General features: G+C 39.2%; 1 protein-coding gene across 2 annotated transcripts; it reads right to left on the bottom strand.

Moving 5' to 3' along the window:
• Positions 1 to 4,139: 4,139 nt before the first annotated feature.
• Positions 4,140 to 20,291, bottom strand: kctd7 (potassium channel tetramerization domain containing 7). Of its 2 annotated transcripts, XM_071547113.1 has the most exons (5): positions 19,977 to 20,291; positions 15,548 to 15,583; positions 12,710 to 12,879; positions 10,148 to 10,326; positions 4,140 to 7,781 (listed from the first exon to the last, which is right to left on the bottom strand). In XM_071547113.1, exons 1-5 carry the CDS (start codon positions 20,289 to 20,291, stop codon positions 7,405 to 7,407), a joined length of 1,077 nt encoding a protein of 358 aa, XP_071403214.1. In that variant the 3' UTR covers positions 4,140 to 7,404. The 2 variants fall into 2 exon arrangements, with proteins under 2 accessions (XP_071403214.1, XP_071403215.1); XM_071547114.1 differs by lacking the exon at positions 15,548 to 15,583.
• Positions 20,292 to 21,860: the final 1,569 nt, after the last annotated feature.

The raw sequence follows: 21,860 nt of genomic DNA, 5'->3' as shown, positions 1-21,860 counted from the left end.
ACTTAAATTTAAACAATGAAAATCAAGAAAAACTGTCACATTGTAGTGCCAACAATTAGTAAGTGAAGTGAAAACTGTGGTGCACTTAAGAAAAGGCACTTAAGCTGGATTTAATAGACATCTCTATGAAACTTCATGAAAACTAATTTATCCCATGCTGCAAGAGAAACTGTAGCTATTGAAATATACTTTAATATAAGCACTATGTGGAGTTACCGAAATAATTAAAATGTAAAACACAAAGAACAATCAAAACTACTCACAAGTTGCTGTTTTTAGTGATAAGAGCATCACTGCTGGACAGGTACTGTTTTCTGCTTTGTACTGTTAGTAGTAGTAGTAGGACTGAAAATATAAAATCCTTTACTTCTGTAGGCCCTATATCCGTAAAGTATGTAGTGGGTCTATACATGTATAGTCCTAGCTTTATGGAGACCTTAAAGAGAAACCAAACCCCACCAAAATCTCTGGTGAAGCCTGACACCTAATGGTGAAAAGTAGGGTACTGCACTGGCCATCTGCTATTGGCTGGTGTTTGAGCCAGGTGATGTCACCTTTCATAGAGTACAACAGGTGGTGACATCCCCTGGCACAAAGACCAGCCAATAACAGATGAGCAGTGCAGTACCCTACTTTTCACCATTAGGTGTCAGGCTTACAGAAGATTGTGACTGACCTCTAAGGTGATTAGTGCCAGCAGAGATTGTATTTGAATTGGAGAAATTTGAATGTCACGCTCAATTTGAATAAATTATTTAAAAATGTGAATTTGTTAATTTGAAAAAAAATTATAAAATAGCTTGAAAGTGAATGTGATTATTATTATTGAATTTTAACTTTTAACTCTAATTTCAAATTGTTTTTTTTTGTTTTTTTTATTCAGATGGAGCTCTCTGAGACTATGGAAGCCCATTCCCACCACTCAATAAAATAAAAAACAACTTAATTGTGAGTTTTTTTCTCGCAATTGTGACTTTATTTCTCAGAATTCTGACTTTTTTTCCTCACAATTCTGACTTTATTTCTCACAATTCTGACTTTTTTTCCTCACAATTCTGAATCTTTTTTTCTCGCAAAAAAAAAGAAGTGAGAATTGTGAGGAAAAAAAAAAGTCAGAATTATGAGAAATAAAGTCACAATTGCGAGAAAAAAACTCACAATTCAGTCTTTTTTTATTTTATTGAGTGGCGGGAAGGGTTAAATTAAAATGTATGCAATTCAGTCTCTTCTGGCACTACTCTCTTTCCATATAGACTCTCCCTCCCGTCACTTGAACTGCATCCATTTAAAGTCACAATGAAACAGCATTTTGAGAACATCTTGCTTCCTTATTTTGACGCATACAGCATGAGGTCACCATTAAAGATACAGTTTTCCAGGAAGTAAATGTAATGGGATTTTAATATAAAAGTACAAGAATTTTTTTCATTTTGTAAATTTTTTTTGTGGCATTTTTGTTAAATAGGCATATATTTTATGGCTTGGAATATTTGCTAACAAGGTTTCATTGTGACTTTAAAGCCCATTTTCCCAATATCACAGGACAGCACAGTTTTTACTGTGGAGATGGCCTAAATTTACCGACAGCTTTCTTGTTGGGCTGCTCATGTTTCTGCACAATATTACTTCATTTAGGGTCCCTGTAGTTTATTTTTGAAATGTGTGATGATTCAGTTATAACACCTGTTTTTAGAATCACATGGTCTGGTCTCACGGCGTGAACACAGAATCATGATACAATCAAGCAGTATGCAATCCAGAATTTTGTCTTATTATTGTAATTTTTGTTCTTGTTGTTTTATTTTATTTTTATTTCTTTGTTGTTTTTGTTTTGGTTTCTCCCCTCCCGTATACCCAAATCCATTAAATTTTTTGTAATTGAGCGTATTTATTTTTATCTAATAGTTCTATTGAAACTCAATGTATATGTCACTATATTGTTATGCTCGTAGTTACTTTAATTTGAATTTTTTATACATGTAGCTTGGGTTATGGGTGGGAAACCTGATGTGAGGGGAGGAAAAAAAAAAAGAGAGACGATAACACCTGTTTTTAGAACCGGTTTCAATGTTATTAAATGCTGTGAAGTTATTTAGCCACTGCAACTGGGAATGCAAAATGCCCATAGCCAAGATATATTCTCGCAAGCAAAAAAGTGCATGTCTTCAGCTTATTAGTTTTAAGTTTTGCAAGTAAAATCTCTGGTAACACCTGAGAGTCTGGGGAGGTGGAAGAGCTCCACTGACCGCTGTATACAGCTGACAATCATATATCTATGCTTGTTTGAAAGATGAGGAGTTCATGTTTCCAATGCACCATATACAATGCATGTATTTGTCCATAGTTGTGGTTTGGGCATATTTACTTAAGTTGAAACTTAGTTTTTACATGCAAAGTAAAAAAAAGTATGAACAAGTATGAGGTGGTAGTGCACTGATTCCCAATAGGAAGGAGCAGCACTAAACCAGCCACCCTGAGGAAGGCTCTGGGAAACCTTGGCTGTTTAAAATACATTTTAATTCAACTTGAGCATCATTTTTGCCTGTGTGTGTGTGCATCCCCATTTGAGTGTCTTGCACTATGCTACGTTTTAAGATGCAAAGATCATTTAAAGGCATGTTCACCCCCAGCATGTTCAGAGCTGTTTATTTGGACTCTGGGGCATTTCCCTCTGGAATTTGATTCTTTTGGCCGGGTGGGAACAATGGCATTAGAAAATCAGGCGGCACCGAATATCTGCACCAAGACGCCTGAACATGTTAGTCTCAGGTGTGGTTTGTTAGGAGTGAACATAATCTGAACCAACTAAAGGAAACAACCCCAAAAAAACATGCTTGGAGAACGTAGCATAGCAAAATGAAGACTGGACTGATGCTCAAATGCAGTTATTTCTTCATGTGTGCTTCTCTGATTTGAACACCAGAGAAGAAGAGCGCAGATAAATCCATCGTGCTTAGCTAAAGTAACAGAGACTGGAATTGGATTTGTTTTGCCCCCCTCACAGCCAAAAGCTCTAACCTGGTGGGATGACAAGTTACTACACTACTAACTGTCCAATAAACAAGCTACTTGTGAGTGCATGTGAGTTTTGTTGGTAACACTTTACAATAAGGGTACACTAAGTTAAGGGTTAGTTAATGCTTAATAAGGGTTAGTTAATGCTTAATAAGGATTAACTAACCCTTAATTAACAGTTAACTAATGTGTAATTTACTAATGGTCTTCATGTTAACTAAGGTATTAATTTATACATTATTTAATAGTTTATAAAGATGACTATTAAATAATGTATAAATTAATACCTTAGTTAACATGAACACCATTAGCAAATGATTACCAGACACATTAGTTAACTGTTAATTAAGGGTTAGTTAATGCTTATTAAGCATTAACTAACCCTTAACTTAGTGACCCTTATTGTAAAGTGTTACCGAATTGTTTACAAGCCGTGGTTTGTTTGTAATTGGTCAGTGTGAATCTAAACAAACCAAATACAAAAATGCAACAAAGTAAACCTTTCCTGTAAACCTGGTTCGGACCAAAGAAAACCAACTGTAGGTGTGATGGGCAGAAAGAAAGGCAAGGGAATTTCCACTGGCGATGTCTTTGTCCAGTCGACCAACCCTACATAGAGTATACTGTAATCCTTACCTTCTATCTAGGGCCCATTTGGCCAGTTTGGGACTCTAAAAAATCACATAGTGCTTTTTAGCCCCCGTGGCAGCAGGGGCATTGTCGTTCGCTCGCTCTGTTCACCACTTTATGATCACATGGGTGAAAGTGTGCCGCAGGGTGTTAGATTGCAGACTCTCAATTGGGAGACTCGGGTTTGATTCCTGGCAGGGACACATATGCAGTGTTGCGGGGCAGTTAGACTCTTAGTTTTTCCAATTGAGTGCAACTCTGGGTCTGGGTTCACTTAAAGAGAAAACAGAAAGAGTCCCTCCAGGATTTCTATGTGATTTTATTGTGACCAAAAACACTTGGTTTTACAGTGACCACAGGAAAATATATAGTGTTTTCTGCTTAATTCCTGTGAAGGTGCAATGATTGCCAAAAAGTGTGACACACAAGGCTACAGTTGCAACAATCGGGGTTGAGCTTTGATTCCATTTTTAAGTATGATAAAATTGTGGTGATTTAGTGGTGAACGTTGCGATCATTTTTAAGGATGCGGAGGTATATGCAACAAAAGTGCCTGTGCAGTATTTATTTTTTTATGGGGAACTGTTCATTTTTTGCAAATAAACCTGCAATCACAAAATCCCAAATTCCTGGAGGGACTGCCTAACAGCTAACAACTAATAGTAATTTCATCTCTCATCTCTCTGCGCGTCTCATTTAGAAATATACTGTATGTATACACATATTCTGAAAGGTGACACTTCCTGATAGAAAATAACCTCTTTGTAACTGTAAGATTTCACTGTGCTTCAAAATATAGTTGCAGGCTATCTATTTTGTACTGATGTTTACTGAATCGCATACATCTTCAAAATACAATCTGAATTCATCAATCTAGGGAGATTGTCTTTTATACTTTCATTAGTTCTTCATAAGTTGAAACTATTGTCTGTGTATAAAGTTGGTTGTACTCTTTCCAAACCCTCATGCATATGATTCCTTTGGTTGTGGGGTATTTCTAATATCATTTCAAACTATATAACAGTTAGTAAGTCATGTCAATGCTAAAAATGCTTGCATCAGTAACAAAAATAGTTATTTAAAGCTAGAATCCAGGATTTCTTTCCAGTAATAAATAGCTATTTTATCCATCTGTACTGTGGAGTCAGGTTACACAATACCAGTTAGCAGTATTACCATGGTTGGAGACATTCTCCATATACCACTATTCAAATTTTTGACTGGGTAGGACGAAAGTCTGCCAACTATCCAGCTAATGTTAACCAACAGAAGTTACCTGCACTGGGTAGCTGCTAGCTAGTTAGCATAGAGTACTAGCATGCTAGCTAGTTAACATACTAATTTTATAACAAAAGCTACAGTCATTGAAAGTCAAAGTACCTAGTCCAGGGATGATATTTTTATTAGGGTGTTTACTAGGGCTGAACAATTAATCAAAATTTTATCAAAATCGCAATATGGCCTACTGCAATTTTCAAATCGCAGGAGGCGCAATATTTGTTAAAGGTGAAATGTGTCAAAATACCATTTTAAAGTAAATATTGTGGTGCTGCAGAGATGTCCTGGCCTACACATCATATTCTACAGACTTATGAAAACATCCTTGTTTGGTACAGATCCCCGCAAAAATCACACCATACTCATTTTAATACGTTTTTCAATGAAAATGAGAATAATGATGTAAAAATTATCATTCCCTCTAATATCGCAAATCATATCGCAATTGCAATATCAGTCAAAATAATCGCAAGTAGATATTTTTTCAAAATTGTTCAGCCCTAGTGTTTACTTCTGACGGCATACAAGTGACACTGGCTGCTACACCTTAATTGATATATAATTGATAATACTGCCGTGGTTGTTTGGTTATAGTGCAAACATCATTTCACATCAGAACATCAGCGAATACTTTCCGCTGGCAGAGGGGACAAACTGGGTAAATCTGTGAAATCCTAGATTTCAGCTTTAAATGTTAGCATTTACAGTAGCCGAGAAATCTCTTATCAGCTGGTAAAGCTGCATTCAGTTCAGTTGTGAATCAAAGACACAGCTAGCAAAGAAACACTGTGATGATGAAAAAAACATTCAATAGGATAAGTAACATTGGAGCCAAAAGGACAGAAATAACGACAGTAACCACAATTTGAATTTCACCTTGAAAACTTAAAAAACTTGGAGAGAATATTAGCTTATGCTTGAAGGTATATGAAATTCCCAGAGTTTTATACGATAAGACCAAAAGCAGGTGGCCACTGAAGGGAATATTGAAAAAAGCAAAAGTGAATGACACAAAACTATAAATAAATAAAAAGTTTATAAATAAATAAAAAGTTCTAACCAGATGTTAACTGCTAACCCTGACTTTTTAGCTAGGAATTAAAACTGCCGACATTTAGCTTCACCTCAGGATGTTGCATTATTAAAATATACTCAAAGTGTATCCAACAGAAACAGAAACCCATTTGGATCCTGAACCAAGGACTGGACTGTAATAACACACTTCCTGTAAAAAAGAACAATCATTACTACAAGCTCATTTTCTTTGATTTCAGTTCTGGATATTGGGTGAAACGTCATCTGAACTCCATCCCATCTCAACCTAGATTTGGGTAAATATATATCTATGTATCGGTTTGCCGATACATGGGGCCGATATTGTTAAAAATCATATATCAGCCAGTCATATGGTCCACCTCTGATATGTTCGAGGTTCCTTCCTGACCACAGCTACAAACAGTCTGGAAAACCTGACATGACATTTGATTTTCTTTGCACATTTTATTTTTACATTTAATTGTGCAAGAACCTTTTTTTTTTTGGTAAATTCATTATTAATTTAAAGGCCTATTCTGTCCTACAAAGCAGTAAGTAGCATGAGAAGTGAAACAGAGAAATTCCTCTGGCTGGATTAAAGTAATGTTGGTTCAGAAGTGAACTCTGTATCATCTAAACAGCAATTACGGGTAGGTAACTTTTTGCTGATATTAAATCTAAACCTTAGTCATGACGTTTGACCTTTAAAACACAAAGTACAAATAATGCTGTTTGCCTTTGTAGGGCAGCAATGTATCCCAGAGTTTCCCTACCACCATATAGGTGGTGGTGGTGGTGGGGGGGGGGGGGTCACCCCCCAGAATTTGGGTTTCTGGGTTTCAGTGGAGAGTTTTGAGTGTATCCCATGATGGTCTAAATCAGTGATTCTCAACCTTTTTCATATGAAGGACCCCTAATTTAGTCCACATTAGGGCCACGGACCCCCATTTGATGAGATGTTGTCTCTCAAACCCAAATTTGAGAATATTTGTGTTGTTAGATATGATTTTGTCCAGAATTTCATGACTGTCTGTATTGTAGGTCGAGAGATAACAGTGAAACTATGATCAAAACAGTCATTCTTCTACATTCTCTAATTGTGTTAACTTCTTGTAAATGAAGTAATGCTGAAGTTTAACAATTCATGAATTTGCTGGGGACCCCCTGCAACCCCCTCAAGGACCCCTTGTGGTCCCCGGACCCCACGTTGAGAACCACTGGTCTAAATGCTTTTTCAGAGGAAATGCTGAATAACTATCGTTTTGGGCACTAAAATGGTCAAATTTAAAAATATTGAATATCAGCACAAAATATCGGCTATCGGCAGCTTCAATACAAAAACCCATTGCGGTTAAACCCTTGTAAAAAGGGGCCATCCATCCATCTGCTTTCTGGTCCTGTCAGCCACAGCAGTAGGAAGAACAGGAAGGCCGTCTCCTCCCGGCTTCACCACCACGTGATCTTAAACTCATAGATGGGCCTCTTGCAGTAGTAATGGTTGATAAGGTGCTTGTCACAAACGCCGATGCACTGCTGGTCGGCGGTGATGCCGCGCTCCGACAGGTCACTGACGATGCAGTGCAGCAAGTCGTAAACGTCCGCCACCGCCTCCCAAGGTCCGAAGGAAACGTCCACCTCGCAGTGATGCTCGAAGAGCTTCGTCTCGCTGTCCGAGCGCTCGAAGCGCAGAGAGTTAAACAGAGGACGCTCATACGGCGTGATGGGCATCTCCTCTTTGTACACACAGATCTTCAGCTTGGCGAAACGCGCTTTCCTCTGCATGGCCCGCAGCTTGGCAATCTCCACAATGCGCTCCAGATTGTCTGCAACAACAACTACTTATTAATGACCTTTTTAAATATTTATAATGACTCACTGATGTCATATAGCTGTTCAGCAAAGCATGAAGAGAGCAAAGATATTGCATGTGTTTGGTTTCACTTCTTCCAGCAGTGGTACAACCAGTTAGAGTGACTTCAAACCTGGACTTAAAGGATAAGGCTGGTGTTTTTTAATGCATTGTTTACCGTCAACAAATCCTATGAAAATAACAAAATCAGCAATGATTTTGTTTTGCCAGCAAGTCTCGTCCATGTAGCCGACGCCTAATGCAGCCATGTCCCAGCAGCCATAGAACTCCATTGTATTAAATAAACGATTAAAAACACGTCAGAGAGCCATGCTGCTGCTCTGGCAGCATATTTCATCATCGACTTTTTCCTCAAACAACTTAATAACCCGGCTGTAAACACGTTTGCGATCTCAGGAAAGTAGTTCTGTAGCACCGAAAATAGTCCCCAGCGTAATGAAGAATTTGTTCCCATTTGAATTTGATTTGTAATAACTACAACAGCCTGACTTTTCGTGGTAACAGTTAGCGATTTTTAAAATGTAAACTATGTCTTTGTGAGCTGTATTTCAAGGTTGTTAGCTTACAATTGGAGCCAATGACTTCCGGGTTGAAGGCTAAAAACGGTACGTGGGAAGTCAGAAAGTAACGGGAGTAGAGCAAACGCATTGTTGATTTTGTTATTTTCATAGGATTTGTTGACGGTAAGCAATGCATTAAAAAACACCAGCCTTATCCTTTAAGGGTCCTAGGTGTATCATTTTTAAACATCAATATATCATCGTCAAATTAATATTACTACATTGGTATTACTACTATAAACAAATGAGACCATGTACGAGACGATTGGCAGCCTCTAACTCACATCAGTGATAGTGTTGGTGCTACATTTTCTCCAAATCAAGACCACATTTCTCATAAATCCCCCTCCCACTCCCTGAAGATGCTAAACATGTTGGAAGTGATTTTCCATCGGCCTTTAACTCCTTCCACCCTGTGGCACACAAATGCAGTGTAGAGCAGTGATTCTCAACCTTTTTCATATCATGGACCCCTAATTTAGTCCACATTAGAGCCACAGACCCCCATTTGATGAGATTTTGTCTCTCGGATCCAAATCTGAGAATATTTTTATTGTTAGATATGATTTTGTCAGAATCCCGATGACTATCTGTATTGTAGGTGGAGAGAAATCAGTGAAACTACGATCAAAACAGTCATTCTTCTACATTCTCTAATTGTGTTAACTTCTTGTAAATGAAATAATGCTGAAGTTTAACAATTCATCAATTTGCTGGGGACCCCAAGGAACCCCCTCAAGGACCTCTGGTGGTCCCCGGACCCCACGTTGAGAACCACTGGTGTAGAGGTCGGTAGAGGCTGACAATCTTCTATGTGATGGTCTCGTTTGTTTCGGGCAGTGGTTCTCAATCCCAATCCTTGGGATAGAGAGTACTGCTGATGTTATATTCTACTGGGTGGTTAATTGTAAGTATTTACATTCACCTTGCATCCCAGGTGTAAATTAGTCCCTGATTGGCTAGAATAAAACCCAGCAGGGTTCTGGGTCCCAAGGACCAGGATTGAGAACCACTGGTTTAAGGTAATATATATACTGTATATGTACAGTATATACAGTATATGGCCAAAATGAATGTACTAATGTTTTATAGATGGTAAAATTGTACAAGCAGCACCTTAAAAGAGCAATTAAATTGGCCTAAGGGCAGCAGGTAGCCAGTCATTAAAGGAATAGTTCACCCAAAAATGAAAATTCTGTCATCATCTACTCCCCCTCATGCCAGTTGAAACACAGGTGAAATGTGTTAGTCCATATAACACACAGGGAGGTTGCCAGCACAACTTGGTAGCAGCCTTCTCCAAAACAACTGAAGTCAATGGGGACCTGTTCTTTAGAGTCCCAAAACAAAAACAGCCAAACAATCACACTGTGAATAGAAAGACCTATACACCATGATTTGTTGCAAATCAATCAGCTGTAGTTAAGATTTGCACTAAATGATGGTGTAAATATACTGTAGGTCTTTTTGGAACTCTGAAGAACTGGTCCCCACTGACTTCAGTTGTTTTGGAGAAGGCTGCTATGGAGTTGTGCTGGCAGCCTCCCTGTGTGTTATATGGACAAACTTCACCTGTGTTTCAACTGGCATGAGGGTGAGGAGATGATGACAGAATTTTCATTTTTGGGTGAACTATTCCTTTAACAATCAACTTAGTATGACAGCCTTAAGTAGCAGATGTACTATTATAAACAAATAAATCTGTGTACTGTGCTGGTTGTGCTATGTGGATGTGGTGAGGGAAGAAAACACCTGTCACCTTTGTAGTAGGGCAGCAGATCAAGGAAGGCTTGGCGAACTTTCTCTCCCGTGAGTGGCTGAGTGTCCTCCAGGCTGTCCAGCAGGGGTCCAATAGCGTAGTACTGAGCCTCTCTATGCACCGCCCTCACCCGCTCCCTGTGAGGAAGCTCGCCTTCTCGCAGGAAGTTCAAGATGTCCCTTTGGGATGGAAACCGTATCACTGGTGCGTATCCACACAAAGCTGTATTCCTACATGACGAGTCCTTCTTTGAGGAACGCTGCTGTGATGTTGTGCTCTTTACCCACTGAGCCATTTTATGTTGATTAGCTGTTCAAAAGACGTCTAAATTGTTATAGATGTCAGTAAGTGAAAGTTTATTAGACGTCTTCTGTGGTATAATTAGGGCTGGGCGATATGGTTGAAATCAATATCATGATAATCATAAGGATTTTTCTCTATCAATATATATCACGATATGGTTCATGTATGCAAAATCACGTTAAATATTCAAATTAATGTTCATCTCATTGAACCAAATGGTAATGTTAGGTGTGGTGTCAAAGAAAACTGACATTTTCAAATAATATTCCTACCATACCTCATTTTATCAGTTTTTGAGTAAAATTTGCTTGTCATCATCAATTTAGACAGCAGAAATGTGTGTCACGATATTAAAATATGTTCATATCATCACGATATGATTCCACTGAAAGACGATAAACGATAATATTGAATTATCGCCCAGCCCTAATTAGACATCTACTGTCTTCTGTGGTATAATAACAAAAATAAAGTATTATCTTGTACATATGTCCGTACTTCTCTGCTGCATATTTTTGACATTTACAGCTGTTTATGCAATGTTTAAATATGTAATATGTCTAAAACTGGGCTATACATTGCCAAAAAGATCCTAGGCTATATGAGAGGTAAAGCAGAGACGCAATGTTGAAATCACGTCTAGTGGTAAATGAAATATATCAAATGAAAAAAAGTACTTTTTCACTCCATCTACAAAAAAATACATTAAATTCTGGTTGAAATGGGTCTTTTATGTGCGGCCCTTACGGACAGATTTTGTGGAAGTGACAAATGAATAATCTGTTTTGGTTGTTTTATTTTTATTAACAAAACCCATCATTGTTTTTTCTGGTGTCCTACCTCTCTCTTTTGTCTCTCCCCATATTTGATTTGTCGAAACCTCTCCCAACTCTATATAGACACACCTAACTTTATCAGCCTGTACGAAGTTCTAGAAACCTACAATTGTTGTAATAAATTTTAAAAAAATCGGGAATTCGGGAAGGAAAGAGGAAAATTGTACATGTGCATAATGATGCAATTCAACTGTGTAAAACCTCTGCTTATCAGTATCTCTACTGTATTGATGTATGTCTCTGGTAATTTAAATCATTAAAAAAAAAAAAAAATCACGTCTAGTGCTCAGTGGGTTAGTATGGTAGTATACAGTATACACTGAACACACTGAGGCCCAGATTCACTTAAGGTTTGACCACAATGACCAAATCAGAAAGCCATGCTATTCATTTGCCATGTGCAATGAATGGAAAGCTGCTAAATAGGGCTGGTCAAACCATAAAGCCTCTTTGTGCCCGTCATGATTATGTACTATATGGATATCTCATTATTTTGCCCACAATGCTTACATGTAGGCAAGACCATGCAACTCTCAGAACGACTGCTATCACTGCTGCAAGACGAAGCACCATCACCAGCAAGTATTTCATCATAAATTTTTCAATTTTTCCCTTCCTTCACTTGTTAATTGTATTAAGTTAGCGGATAAGAAGAAAACTCTGTTCTCTCTACTCAAGCAGCTGACAGACACAAAAATGTGCAAAGGGCCCTCATAACAAAATCTTGAATTTGGACCTCAGATTTGAATCATCTATTTGGTGAAAGTGTGTTCACCTACAACAGTGGTTTTCAAGCATGTATTACCAAAGTCCAACAGTCCAGGTTTTCATTCCAACCTGACTCTACAGCAGATGAGCTGGTTTAAAGTATGTTAAAGGAATAGTTCACCCAAAAATGAAAATTCTGTCATCATCTACTCACCCTCATGCCACAACTGAAGTCAGTGGGGACCAGTTCTAAAGACTGTTCCAAAAAGACCTACAGTATATTTACACCATCATTTAGTGCAAATCTTAACTACAGCTGATTGATTTGCAACAAATAATGGTGTATAGGTCTTTCTATTCACAGTGTTTGTGTGGCTGTTTTTGTTTTGGAACTCTAAAGAACAGGTCCCCATTGACTTCAGTTGTTTTGGAGAAGGCTGCTACCAAGTTGTGCTGGCAACCTCCCTGTGTGTTATATGGACTAACAAATTTCACCTGTGTTTCATTTGGCATGAGGGTGAGTAAACGATGACAGGATTTTCATTTTTGGGCGAACTATTCCTTTAATCAGTGAAATGAGCTGCTTGCTGTGTTTGGTTAGAGTGAAAACCTACAGACTCTCGGGTCTTTACGGCACATGGTGGAGATCCACTGACTCCACCCTCCTGGGTCTAGGACAGCCCGGGCGAGGCTTACGCACAGCAGCGCCGCTCACCCAAAGTATGCTCCATCGCGGTCGATGAAGTAGCGCCCCTCGGCATCGCGCGGGATGTAATGGCGCCCGCTGAACATGGCGGCCAGCATGGTGTCCTCGTAGCGGCGCAGGGTGGACAGGCGGGTGGTGAAGTAGGTGCCGCCCACATTCAGAGGGATGACTTCTGGGAACTTGAACGGGAATGGAAAGAAAGTGAAAGAGGTCATTTGGTGGGGAGGCTGTGGGTTATGACAGTGAAGTAGGGTTTCTTAGCGTGGGTAAAAGCAGGGTTCCTACACATTTTCAATTAAAAAATTCCATACTTTTTCCAGACCTTGATTTGTTTTGAAGATTTTGTCTGGTGTTCAATATGATTTACGCAGATAGACATCTTGCCCCTGCTAAGTAGGTCATATCACTGTATAGATGAAGATTGTTCTTCACAGTGACAAATATCACAATATGTGAGATGATTGGCAGGGTTCCTACACGGTTTCCATTTTCAAATTCCATATTTTTCCCAGACCCTATGTTCTTGATTGGATTTGATTTTGGTGGGTATTTGATATAATGCATGCTGACAGCAGCTGGGTAATAAGAGCGTCCCTCTATCTGAACATTATTCTTCACATCAACAAAACTGGACTCAAAGTGGCTCTACAACAACATAAAAGCTAGAATTATGTGTGTATCGGACCTGAACCGCAACATTTGCCATACTTTTCCAGACATTTTTTCAAATTCCCAAACTATTCAAGACCTGGAAATGATCAAATTCATTTTGAATACTTTTCCAGACGATTTTAAGTATAACCGGCTCGAAATGCCTTGGCTCCAAAGACTATCATTCCCTGTCGCTCTCACGATATCTCATGAAGAAACTGAATAACGCAAAGTGTGAATCAACTCCGGATACAATCTCTAGCTGTTTAGAATGCGCTGTCCGCTCATTGCGCCCTGCTTTCACATGTCAATATTCAAATTTGGCCCTGTTAGGGTAGATATGTTTCTACTGCCCAACCAATCAGCATTAAGGCCTTAATTAGATCAGGTGAGCAAGAGTAGAGCTGGAACAAAAACTTGCAGGACAGGGGGTACTTGAGGACTGGATTTGGAGACGCTGCCACAGATAATAGAAATATTTTTTTAAAGATCAGTGAAATACGGTAATACTGGCTTTGAATATGATGACTGCTTCACTTCCTAAGGGAAATGTCCCAGTTAGGCTCCATTCTGGTGAGCAACTATTGTTAGCTAACAAATAGTTATCAGGGGAGGATTTACACAGTCACGGATCATTTTTTAGGAATGAAAATAAATTGCCAACTGGCTGGGATGAATAGCTGAGATTGTCAGAGTTTACATGTAATCCTATCGGTTATGTTTATTATTTGCTGCGGGTTGACCTCTGGTTATCTTGCTCCCACATAGTTGATAACAGAGGCATAATATTAGGAGGTTGTTTTACCTACCCGAGAGCGAGAGAGGGACTTGTTACAAATGTGGACAAATGTGGAATGTGAAAAAATATTGTGGTGGAAGATTTTTATAGCTTTATTGCTTGTTGCCCTCGATTTGTCCTGAACTATTTGCACAACGTAGTTACTGCTTCAAAATGAAATGTTCTAGTGTGCAGTGTGCACTGCTGTTCAAGTCATAACAGATGGCCTAATGCAATGTCAAGTAGGGCTGAACAATTAATCGAAATCTTATTGAAATCGCAATATGGCCTACTGCAATTTTCAAATCGCAGGAGGCGCAATATTTGTGTGTCAAAATACCATTTTAAAGTAAATATTGTGGTGCTGCAGAGATGTCCTGGCCTACACATCATATTCTACAGACCTAAGAAAACATCTTTGTTTGGTACAGATCCCCGCAAAAATCACACCATAATCATTTTAATACGTTTTTCAATGAAAATGAGAATAATGATGTAAAAATTATCATTCCCTCTAATATTGCAAATCATATCGCAATTGCAATATCAGTCAAAATAATCGCAATTAGATTTTTTTTTTTTAATCGTTCAGCCCTAATGTCAAGCTACAGTCCGTCCACCTTTACCAATATGCACCAGTAACATCATTTGTGTGGTAGTGGTTAAGCAGTGTTGAGGTTTTGACAGTTAACACTCTAGTCTGCCCGGACTGACTTCTATTCATTAGTCTGTAAGCTACCTACAGCATGGTAAATGTGAGAAGAGAAGGCTTAACAAACCTCCTTCTACCAGCTAGACAGACGGAGCAGGCAGGCTCAGTCAAACAAGTATCCTTGTGCTAATTTATAGTCACTTGTTCTAAAGTTCTTTTTGAATTAAGAATTCTTTCATCTCTGACTTACAGGGGGTTCCCCAAATGTTTTAATAGCCAACCAGATGGGAAAAGTAGCCGGCTAAGGGATGTTTGTGATGGCAAGATACATTTTTCCGGTGATGCATTTTTACAGGATTAATAAACAAACCTTAAATATGTTTATGAAAGCATGACTTAAAATAACATAAATAAACATTTTTATTACAGGACCAATGCTCAATTGAAAAATGAACTGATAATGTTTTTTAATTGTGAATGTTTAATGTTCTTTCTTCAGTCAGTGCAGAAGAAATAAGTAGTCTAAAACAAAAATATTATTACAAATAGTAATAAATATAATACCAAATGCATATTGTAGTCTTCTCAGAGCAAGACTGGATCTCTCTCCAGAGTACTACTGCACTCACAGAACTAAGATCCAATAATTATGGAAACATAAATCAGTTTAAATAATGATTTTACATGGTCATGGTAATGAAGCCCCTAAAATGATCTCCTCAGCTAAGACCTTGTATTTAGTGTTAGCTAGTTTCAGCTGTAACACTTCAGTTGAGTCCGTCGTTACCATGGCAGCCGTTCGCTGCGTGTTGCACAGAGGCTCGGCAGAGATCGCTATTATTTTGAAACATCTAAAATAACTCACAACTCCCCTTGCAATTTCACACACAGTTCCGTTCTTAAGGAGAGTGATAACCATATTCTATAACCAAACTCACTACCTGAAAAATTCAGTTAGTGATACTGAATTTGAGAGCGGATTCGGTTAGGCTCAGTAGTGTGAACCCATACAGACAGTCTGAGTCTAGTCATTTTACTTCAGTCTGCTCCAGTGTGTACCAGACATGCACAGTCACTCTCATCCAAAAATTCTGTTGTCACTACCAAATTCTGGTAGTGTGAACATTTAGTGACATTCAGTTATAAAAGCAGCCGGCCAGACAGAGGTGAGTAGACGGCTAAATAGCCTGCAGCCGGCACTTGGGGAACCCCCTGGACTTACTAGCATTAAATGTGGCTAACTCAACGCATTTCATTATGTTATGTCTATGGGCTCAGAATCAGTAGAATGTTTGGATCTAAAAATGGATTTTGAGTTCCCGTTAAAAAATATATATTTTTTTTTAATAAACTTCACAGCCATGAGAGTAGAAAAAGTCTGCTATGTAATGACAGATAGAGGAGTCTTTTGGAGTTCTATTAGCATTTTCACAGGGGTCCACCTGTGGCCATAGAGATTGGTTGTGAACCAACAGAGATATCGCTGTCTGAAAATTCCTGTTTTACATTGCTACTACGTTGGAATAATATATTTGCATAGCTAGTTAGCTAATGTGTGTTCCAAACAGAAACTGGAGAGGTGGGCCAATCTGGTTATTACCAACTGACTGGACCAACTGTCCTAATTAACATGCACGTAGGTAGTCTTTCTGTGATTTGTTACCTTGAATTATTACCCTTTAAAATCCAAATTATACACAAAGCAGTTGAAATTCCATTTAACTCTAAAACAACCAAAGACAAAGTTGGCGCACAAGACAAGTGGATAAGGATAAGGCTGGTGTTTTTAAATACATTTCCTATCGTCAACAAATCCTATGAAAATAACAAAATCAACAATGCGTTTGCTCTACTCCCGTTACTTTCTGACTTCCCACGTTCCGTTTTTAGCCTTCAACCTAAAGCTATATTGTATTTCAAGCTAAAAACCTTGAAATACAGCTCACAAATACATAGTTTACATTTTAAAAATCGCTAACTGTTACCATGAAAAGTCAGGCTGTTGTAGTTATTACCAAATCGAATACAAATGGGAACAAATTCTTCATTACGCCGGGGACTATTTTCGGTGGTACGGAACTACTTTTCTGAGATGGAAAACGTGTTTACAGCCGGCTTATTAAGTTGTTTGAGGAAAAAGTCAACTGGCCCGGTGCATCGTGATGATGAAATATGCTGCCAGAGCAACAGCATGGCTCTGTGACTTGTTTTTAATAGTTTTTTTTAATACAATGGAGTTCTATGGCTGCTGGGACATGGCTTCATTGGGCACCGGCTACATGGACGAGACTTGTTAGCGAAATAAATTCATTGCTTTGTTGACAGTAAGAAATGCATTAAAAAACACCAGCCTTATCCTTTAAAGACCACCTAACCACATTGACACAGCACAGTTAACTTATGAAAAGAATTCGTATCACAACATTAGACACTTCCCTTCTCCTGTCACCCCTCTCCCCCTCACTAATGCGCCCATTAACAATGACACATTGAATGAGACTTCTATGGCAAACTGTTCTTTACTTGTTTTTACAAGGTCTCCCCCATGGCCTAATGTAAAATACCATGACTTTTCGTAGACTTTCCATTACTATGTCGGAGCACTTCCCTGACTTAAAACTGTTCTTCCTTCTCGGTTTGTTAATGTTGTTTTTCAGTCTGGTTTCCACTCCAGCTCGACTGAAAACCATCTAATGTAATGAATGTGTGAAACAAGTTGGAATATACATTCTGCTATATTCCCTGTCTGGAATACACCTCTCTAAGTACCATGATATTCCACAAGTTCTAGGACCAGTGTTAACTCTGTTTTTATGACGATCCTACAAGGAGAATTTGAAGTGGATATCTTCAATCACTCCATTCAGTAAATAGACCTTGTGCCTTCCAACTGACGAACACCGTACCATCGAGGCAAGATGAAGTGCAGCATAGGGCTGGACAATATATCGATATTATATCGATATCGTGATATGAGACTAGATATCATCTTAGATTTTGGATATCGTAATATCGTGATATGGCATAAGTGTTGTCTTTTCCTGGTTTTAAAGGCTGCATTACAGTAAAGTGATGTCATTTTCTGAACCTACCAGACTGTTCTAGCTGTTCTATTATTTGCCTTTACCCACTTAGTCATTATATCCACATTACTGATGATTATTTATCAAAAATCTCATTATGTAAATATTTTGTGAAAGCACCAATAGTCATCCCTACAATATTGTCGCAATATCGATATCGAGGTATTTGGTCAAAAATATCGTGATATTTGATTTTGTCCATATCGCCCAGCCCTAGTGCAGCACCGTCAGTGGAAAAAAATACTCAAGCTTTAATAGTTCATCATATTAACAGTATGATATTTCAGTCCAAAGTGAAACTCCAAAACAACTTTCATCAGATAAAATACAAGGGGAAAAAGGTTTGTACAAATATCCTAGGGCTGATGAGAACAAGTCCACTGATTAGAAATTAACCAATAGAAGAACTGGGAAAGATGAAGGGGAGACATGGAGGGAAGACAAGGTTGCACCTTGTTATTCATTTTGGAGAGTATCCGCAGAGTTTACAGAGACAAAGTTAATACTTTTTTTTGGTTTTTTTTAATGGTATCTGAAATTGAAATTAAGACCAATTTAACAACCAAAATAAAGAAACAAAGCTGGCAAAACCTGCTTATTTCTGAGTGAACATAGCTAATGAAAGTTGTGAAACTATAAATGGGCAGCGCAAAGAAACCTGTCATTACATGGTGAAAAGAATAACACTTCTAATAACTGGATTTAAGACATATTAATGCTTATTGGGACCTTAAATAAGGATATTTTAAGACTGTTTAGACTTTTCAAGGATCCAAGGCATACCCTGTTTGCAGTGGTGGAAAGTAACTAGTACATTTACTCAAGTACTGTACTTCAGTACAATTTTGAGGTACTTGTACTTTACTTGAGTATTTCCATTTCATGCTACTTTATACTTCTACTCCACTACATTTCAGAGGGAAATATTGTAGGTTAAGCTACCCAGCAGTATATAAAGTAAATAAAAAATTAGCTCCACCTTTACAAGCTGCAACATTAAAGTGATTAACACATTAATGCATCAATAATTATAGTCCAATAACATGATATATATGATTCTGAAATGGGCCATTCTGCATAATGACTACTTTTACTTTTGCTACTTTAAGTATATTTTGATGCTAATACTTTTGTACTTTGACTTAAGATTTGAGTAAGATTTTGAATGCAGGACTTTTACTTGTAACAAAGTATTTTTACATTGTGGTATTGCTACTTTTACTTAAGTCAAAGATCTGAATACTTCTTCCACCACTGCCTGTTTGAGGTACACATCTCCCTTGGCTGTAAACACCATAACACTGTCTGACCACAGAAATAAGAGGATTATTCTGAAGTCTATTACAGCAGGAGCCATGTTTGGATCCATCAGCTGGCTTGCTAGTCCTAAAACATATGGCACATCCGGGCTTCCTGAATAACACGAAAGCCATGTGACACATCTGCCAACCAATCACGACAGGGTCCAGCCCCCACATGGTCGACTAGACCAATCACATGATCGACCACTGGAGGACAACGGCATGGCTAATACTTCTGTATAATTAGCCATGGACAGCAGACATAGTATAACAATGGTGATAATATCGCCTGGGCGTTAATTAATGTGGTGAAAGATAAGGCTCAGAGTGTTATGGTACTTAAACTTTAAGTAGTTTTACACAGAGCCCCAGGCCAAAAGCCAGTAAAACATTTGTTATGTTTTTACCGGCAGATACACACACAGTTATTACCACCTTATTGCCACCTTATTAGCTTTGGAATGATTTGTATACCATTTTCTCTGTTTTGGAGCAGTCTTCCGTTATTATAAATACTGGCGATATTAGGCCTACATCTTTTCAAACCAAACATTTAATCGTTATTACAGATATTGACTATTATTGTGTTTTGCGTGTTTTCAAGCTAAATATCACCTCATGGTTTGAATGTAATCTGGTGTTTGCTGGTTGTGAAAATGTAACTGCTAGCCACATTTTGTATAGTGCTTTGGCAATGTATTTATAAGAGCCATTCTAATAAAGTTACTGAATTGGACTGGCAGTGTTAAAGACCTGACATGGCCACTGCCCACTCCCATGTGAAACCGTCAGTCCCCCAAGGCGGCCCTACCTCCTGAGATGTGTTCAGCGAGGAGCGGAGCGCCTTGCCCAGGTTCAGGTTCGCCGCCGGAGGGGCCGGCTTTCGGAAATCGTCCTCCGCAGAGTCCGAGCTCGACATGGCATCGGCCGGTTTGTCGGTGTCACCTGCGGCCGAGAATACCACCATCACTCTGGGCAGAGGCAGCGTCCGTCTCTCCTGGACGAACCTCCTTGCCCGTGCCGTGGCGGCGGGCAGTGGGCTGAAGGACAGCCCGGCCTGACGCTCCCCGGTGCAGCCGTCTGAACCGTCGGGTCCGTGGGAACCGGGCGAGCCATTCTGCTGCATGCGCGCGGCGGGCCAGGTCAGACCAGTCCCAAGGATGACACACTAGTCACGGCGCGCGACTGAGTAAAAACAACCGTTGGAGGAGGAGGGGGAGGTGCTGTCAAACCCAGTGGCTGCGTAAAGACACACACAATGAACCAGAACGAAAGCGGAAGTAGGGCGATTCTGCCTTCAAAATAATAACGTTAAATTCGTCTCAACCTTTTTCATATCACTCAAAAATGAAAATTCAGTCATTATCTACTCACCCCCATGCCAGTTGAAACATGGGTGAAGTTTGTTATTCCATATAGATGAGTTTCCAGTTTACTATAAGTCGAGGGTGCGTGCGCAGTTTAGGGGCAGAAAAGCTGCTGTGGCTATCGGAGTTGGACCCTTATTCAATTCCAGTTGATGAATGGCTTGTAGACATGGCCAAGTGGCCAATGGTCCGATCCAATGGCCAGACATATATGAAAAGCCTACCATATACAAAAGACAGCCTCAGAGCATACAAATCTCTTGATGCTGTAAATTACGAATTATGTGGGCATGGGCAACAAATTAGACATTCTTCTTTTTCTCTCTCTCTCTCACATTCTCTCTCCTCACATATTAGACAGAACTCTGGGAAGAGAGAGGAGGGCACGTGAACAATTATTTGGGTTCTGAGATTAATGTCAGAATTCTGAGAATTAAGTCAGAATTTTGAGATTGAAGTCAGAAGTTTGAGATTCCGGTCAGAATTCTGAGATTCTGACAATAAAGTCTAAATTCGGAGTTTAAATCAGAATTCTGAATTAAGTCAGACTTTTTCTCAGAATTCTGAGATTAAAGAACTCAAATACATTTTTCATATGGCCCCAATCCTCTCACTTCCCAGGGTCACTGGGGGTCTGGAGCCCTTCCCAGCATGCACTGGGCGGAAGTCAGGTAACGTTAGACCCTGGCCTGGACAGACCAGACCGGCCAGTCCATCACACAGACAGACCTGGCCCTAATCCTCTTCTGCAGATTCCACAGACCCAACAAACTTTTCAAGCAAATTTGAGGAATTGAATTGTTAAAATGTGATAATGCTGTTTCCACAATTCCTCTAAAAATCTCAGGTGAGTTTTGTGTGTTCAGAGCAGAGGTCTTACCCAGCCAGCGTCACAGTGTGAAGGCAAAGCCCTTTGATGCATGGGTGTATGTACTGAAAAAGGCCACATCCTGACAACAAATTGTACATATATGGCCTGGTAAGTGTTAACCGGGGGTGGGGGGGTGGGGTACACTATGAAGCTAGCTAACCAAGTTAGCTGGATTGCTACTTCAATAGCACCCAGCTGCAGGCCCGGGGCTGCAGCTAGACTCTATACTAGCGGACATCTTGAGATGCGACGAGTCGAACATTTCTCCACACAATACACAAAGATCGATACTTTTTGTAGGTGTTTTAGGTCCAGACGACATTTCGGCTAATCTCTATAAACAGATATCTGCATATGAGACGTCGTCTCTCAACTCCAACTCCATTCTCGTGTCTCAAGTTGCTAATGGGACTGTAAACAATGACCAGCGCATGGAAGAGGAAGTCTTGGCCCGGAT

The sequence above is a fragment of the Centroberyx affinis genome, unplaced genomic scaffold (genome assembly GCF_046629955.1).
Source record: "Centroberyx affinis isolate AG114_WGS23_722 - 3 ecotype Tasmania unplaced genomic scaffold, CSIRO-AGI_Caff_v1 ptg005676l_1, whole genome shotgun sequence".
NCBI lineage: Eukaryota > Metazoa > Chordata > Actinopteri > Beryciformes > Berycidae > Centroberyx > Centroberyx affinis.
Note: the sequence above shows the minus strand (reverse complement) of the source record. Positions and strands in the feature narration are given on the sequence as shown.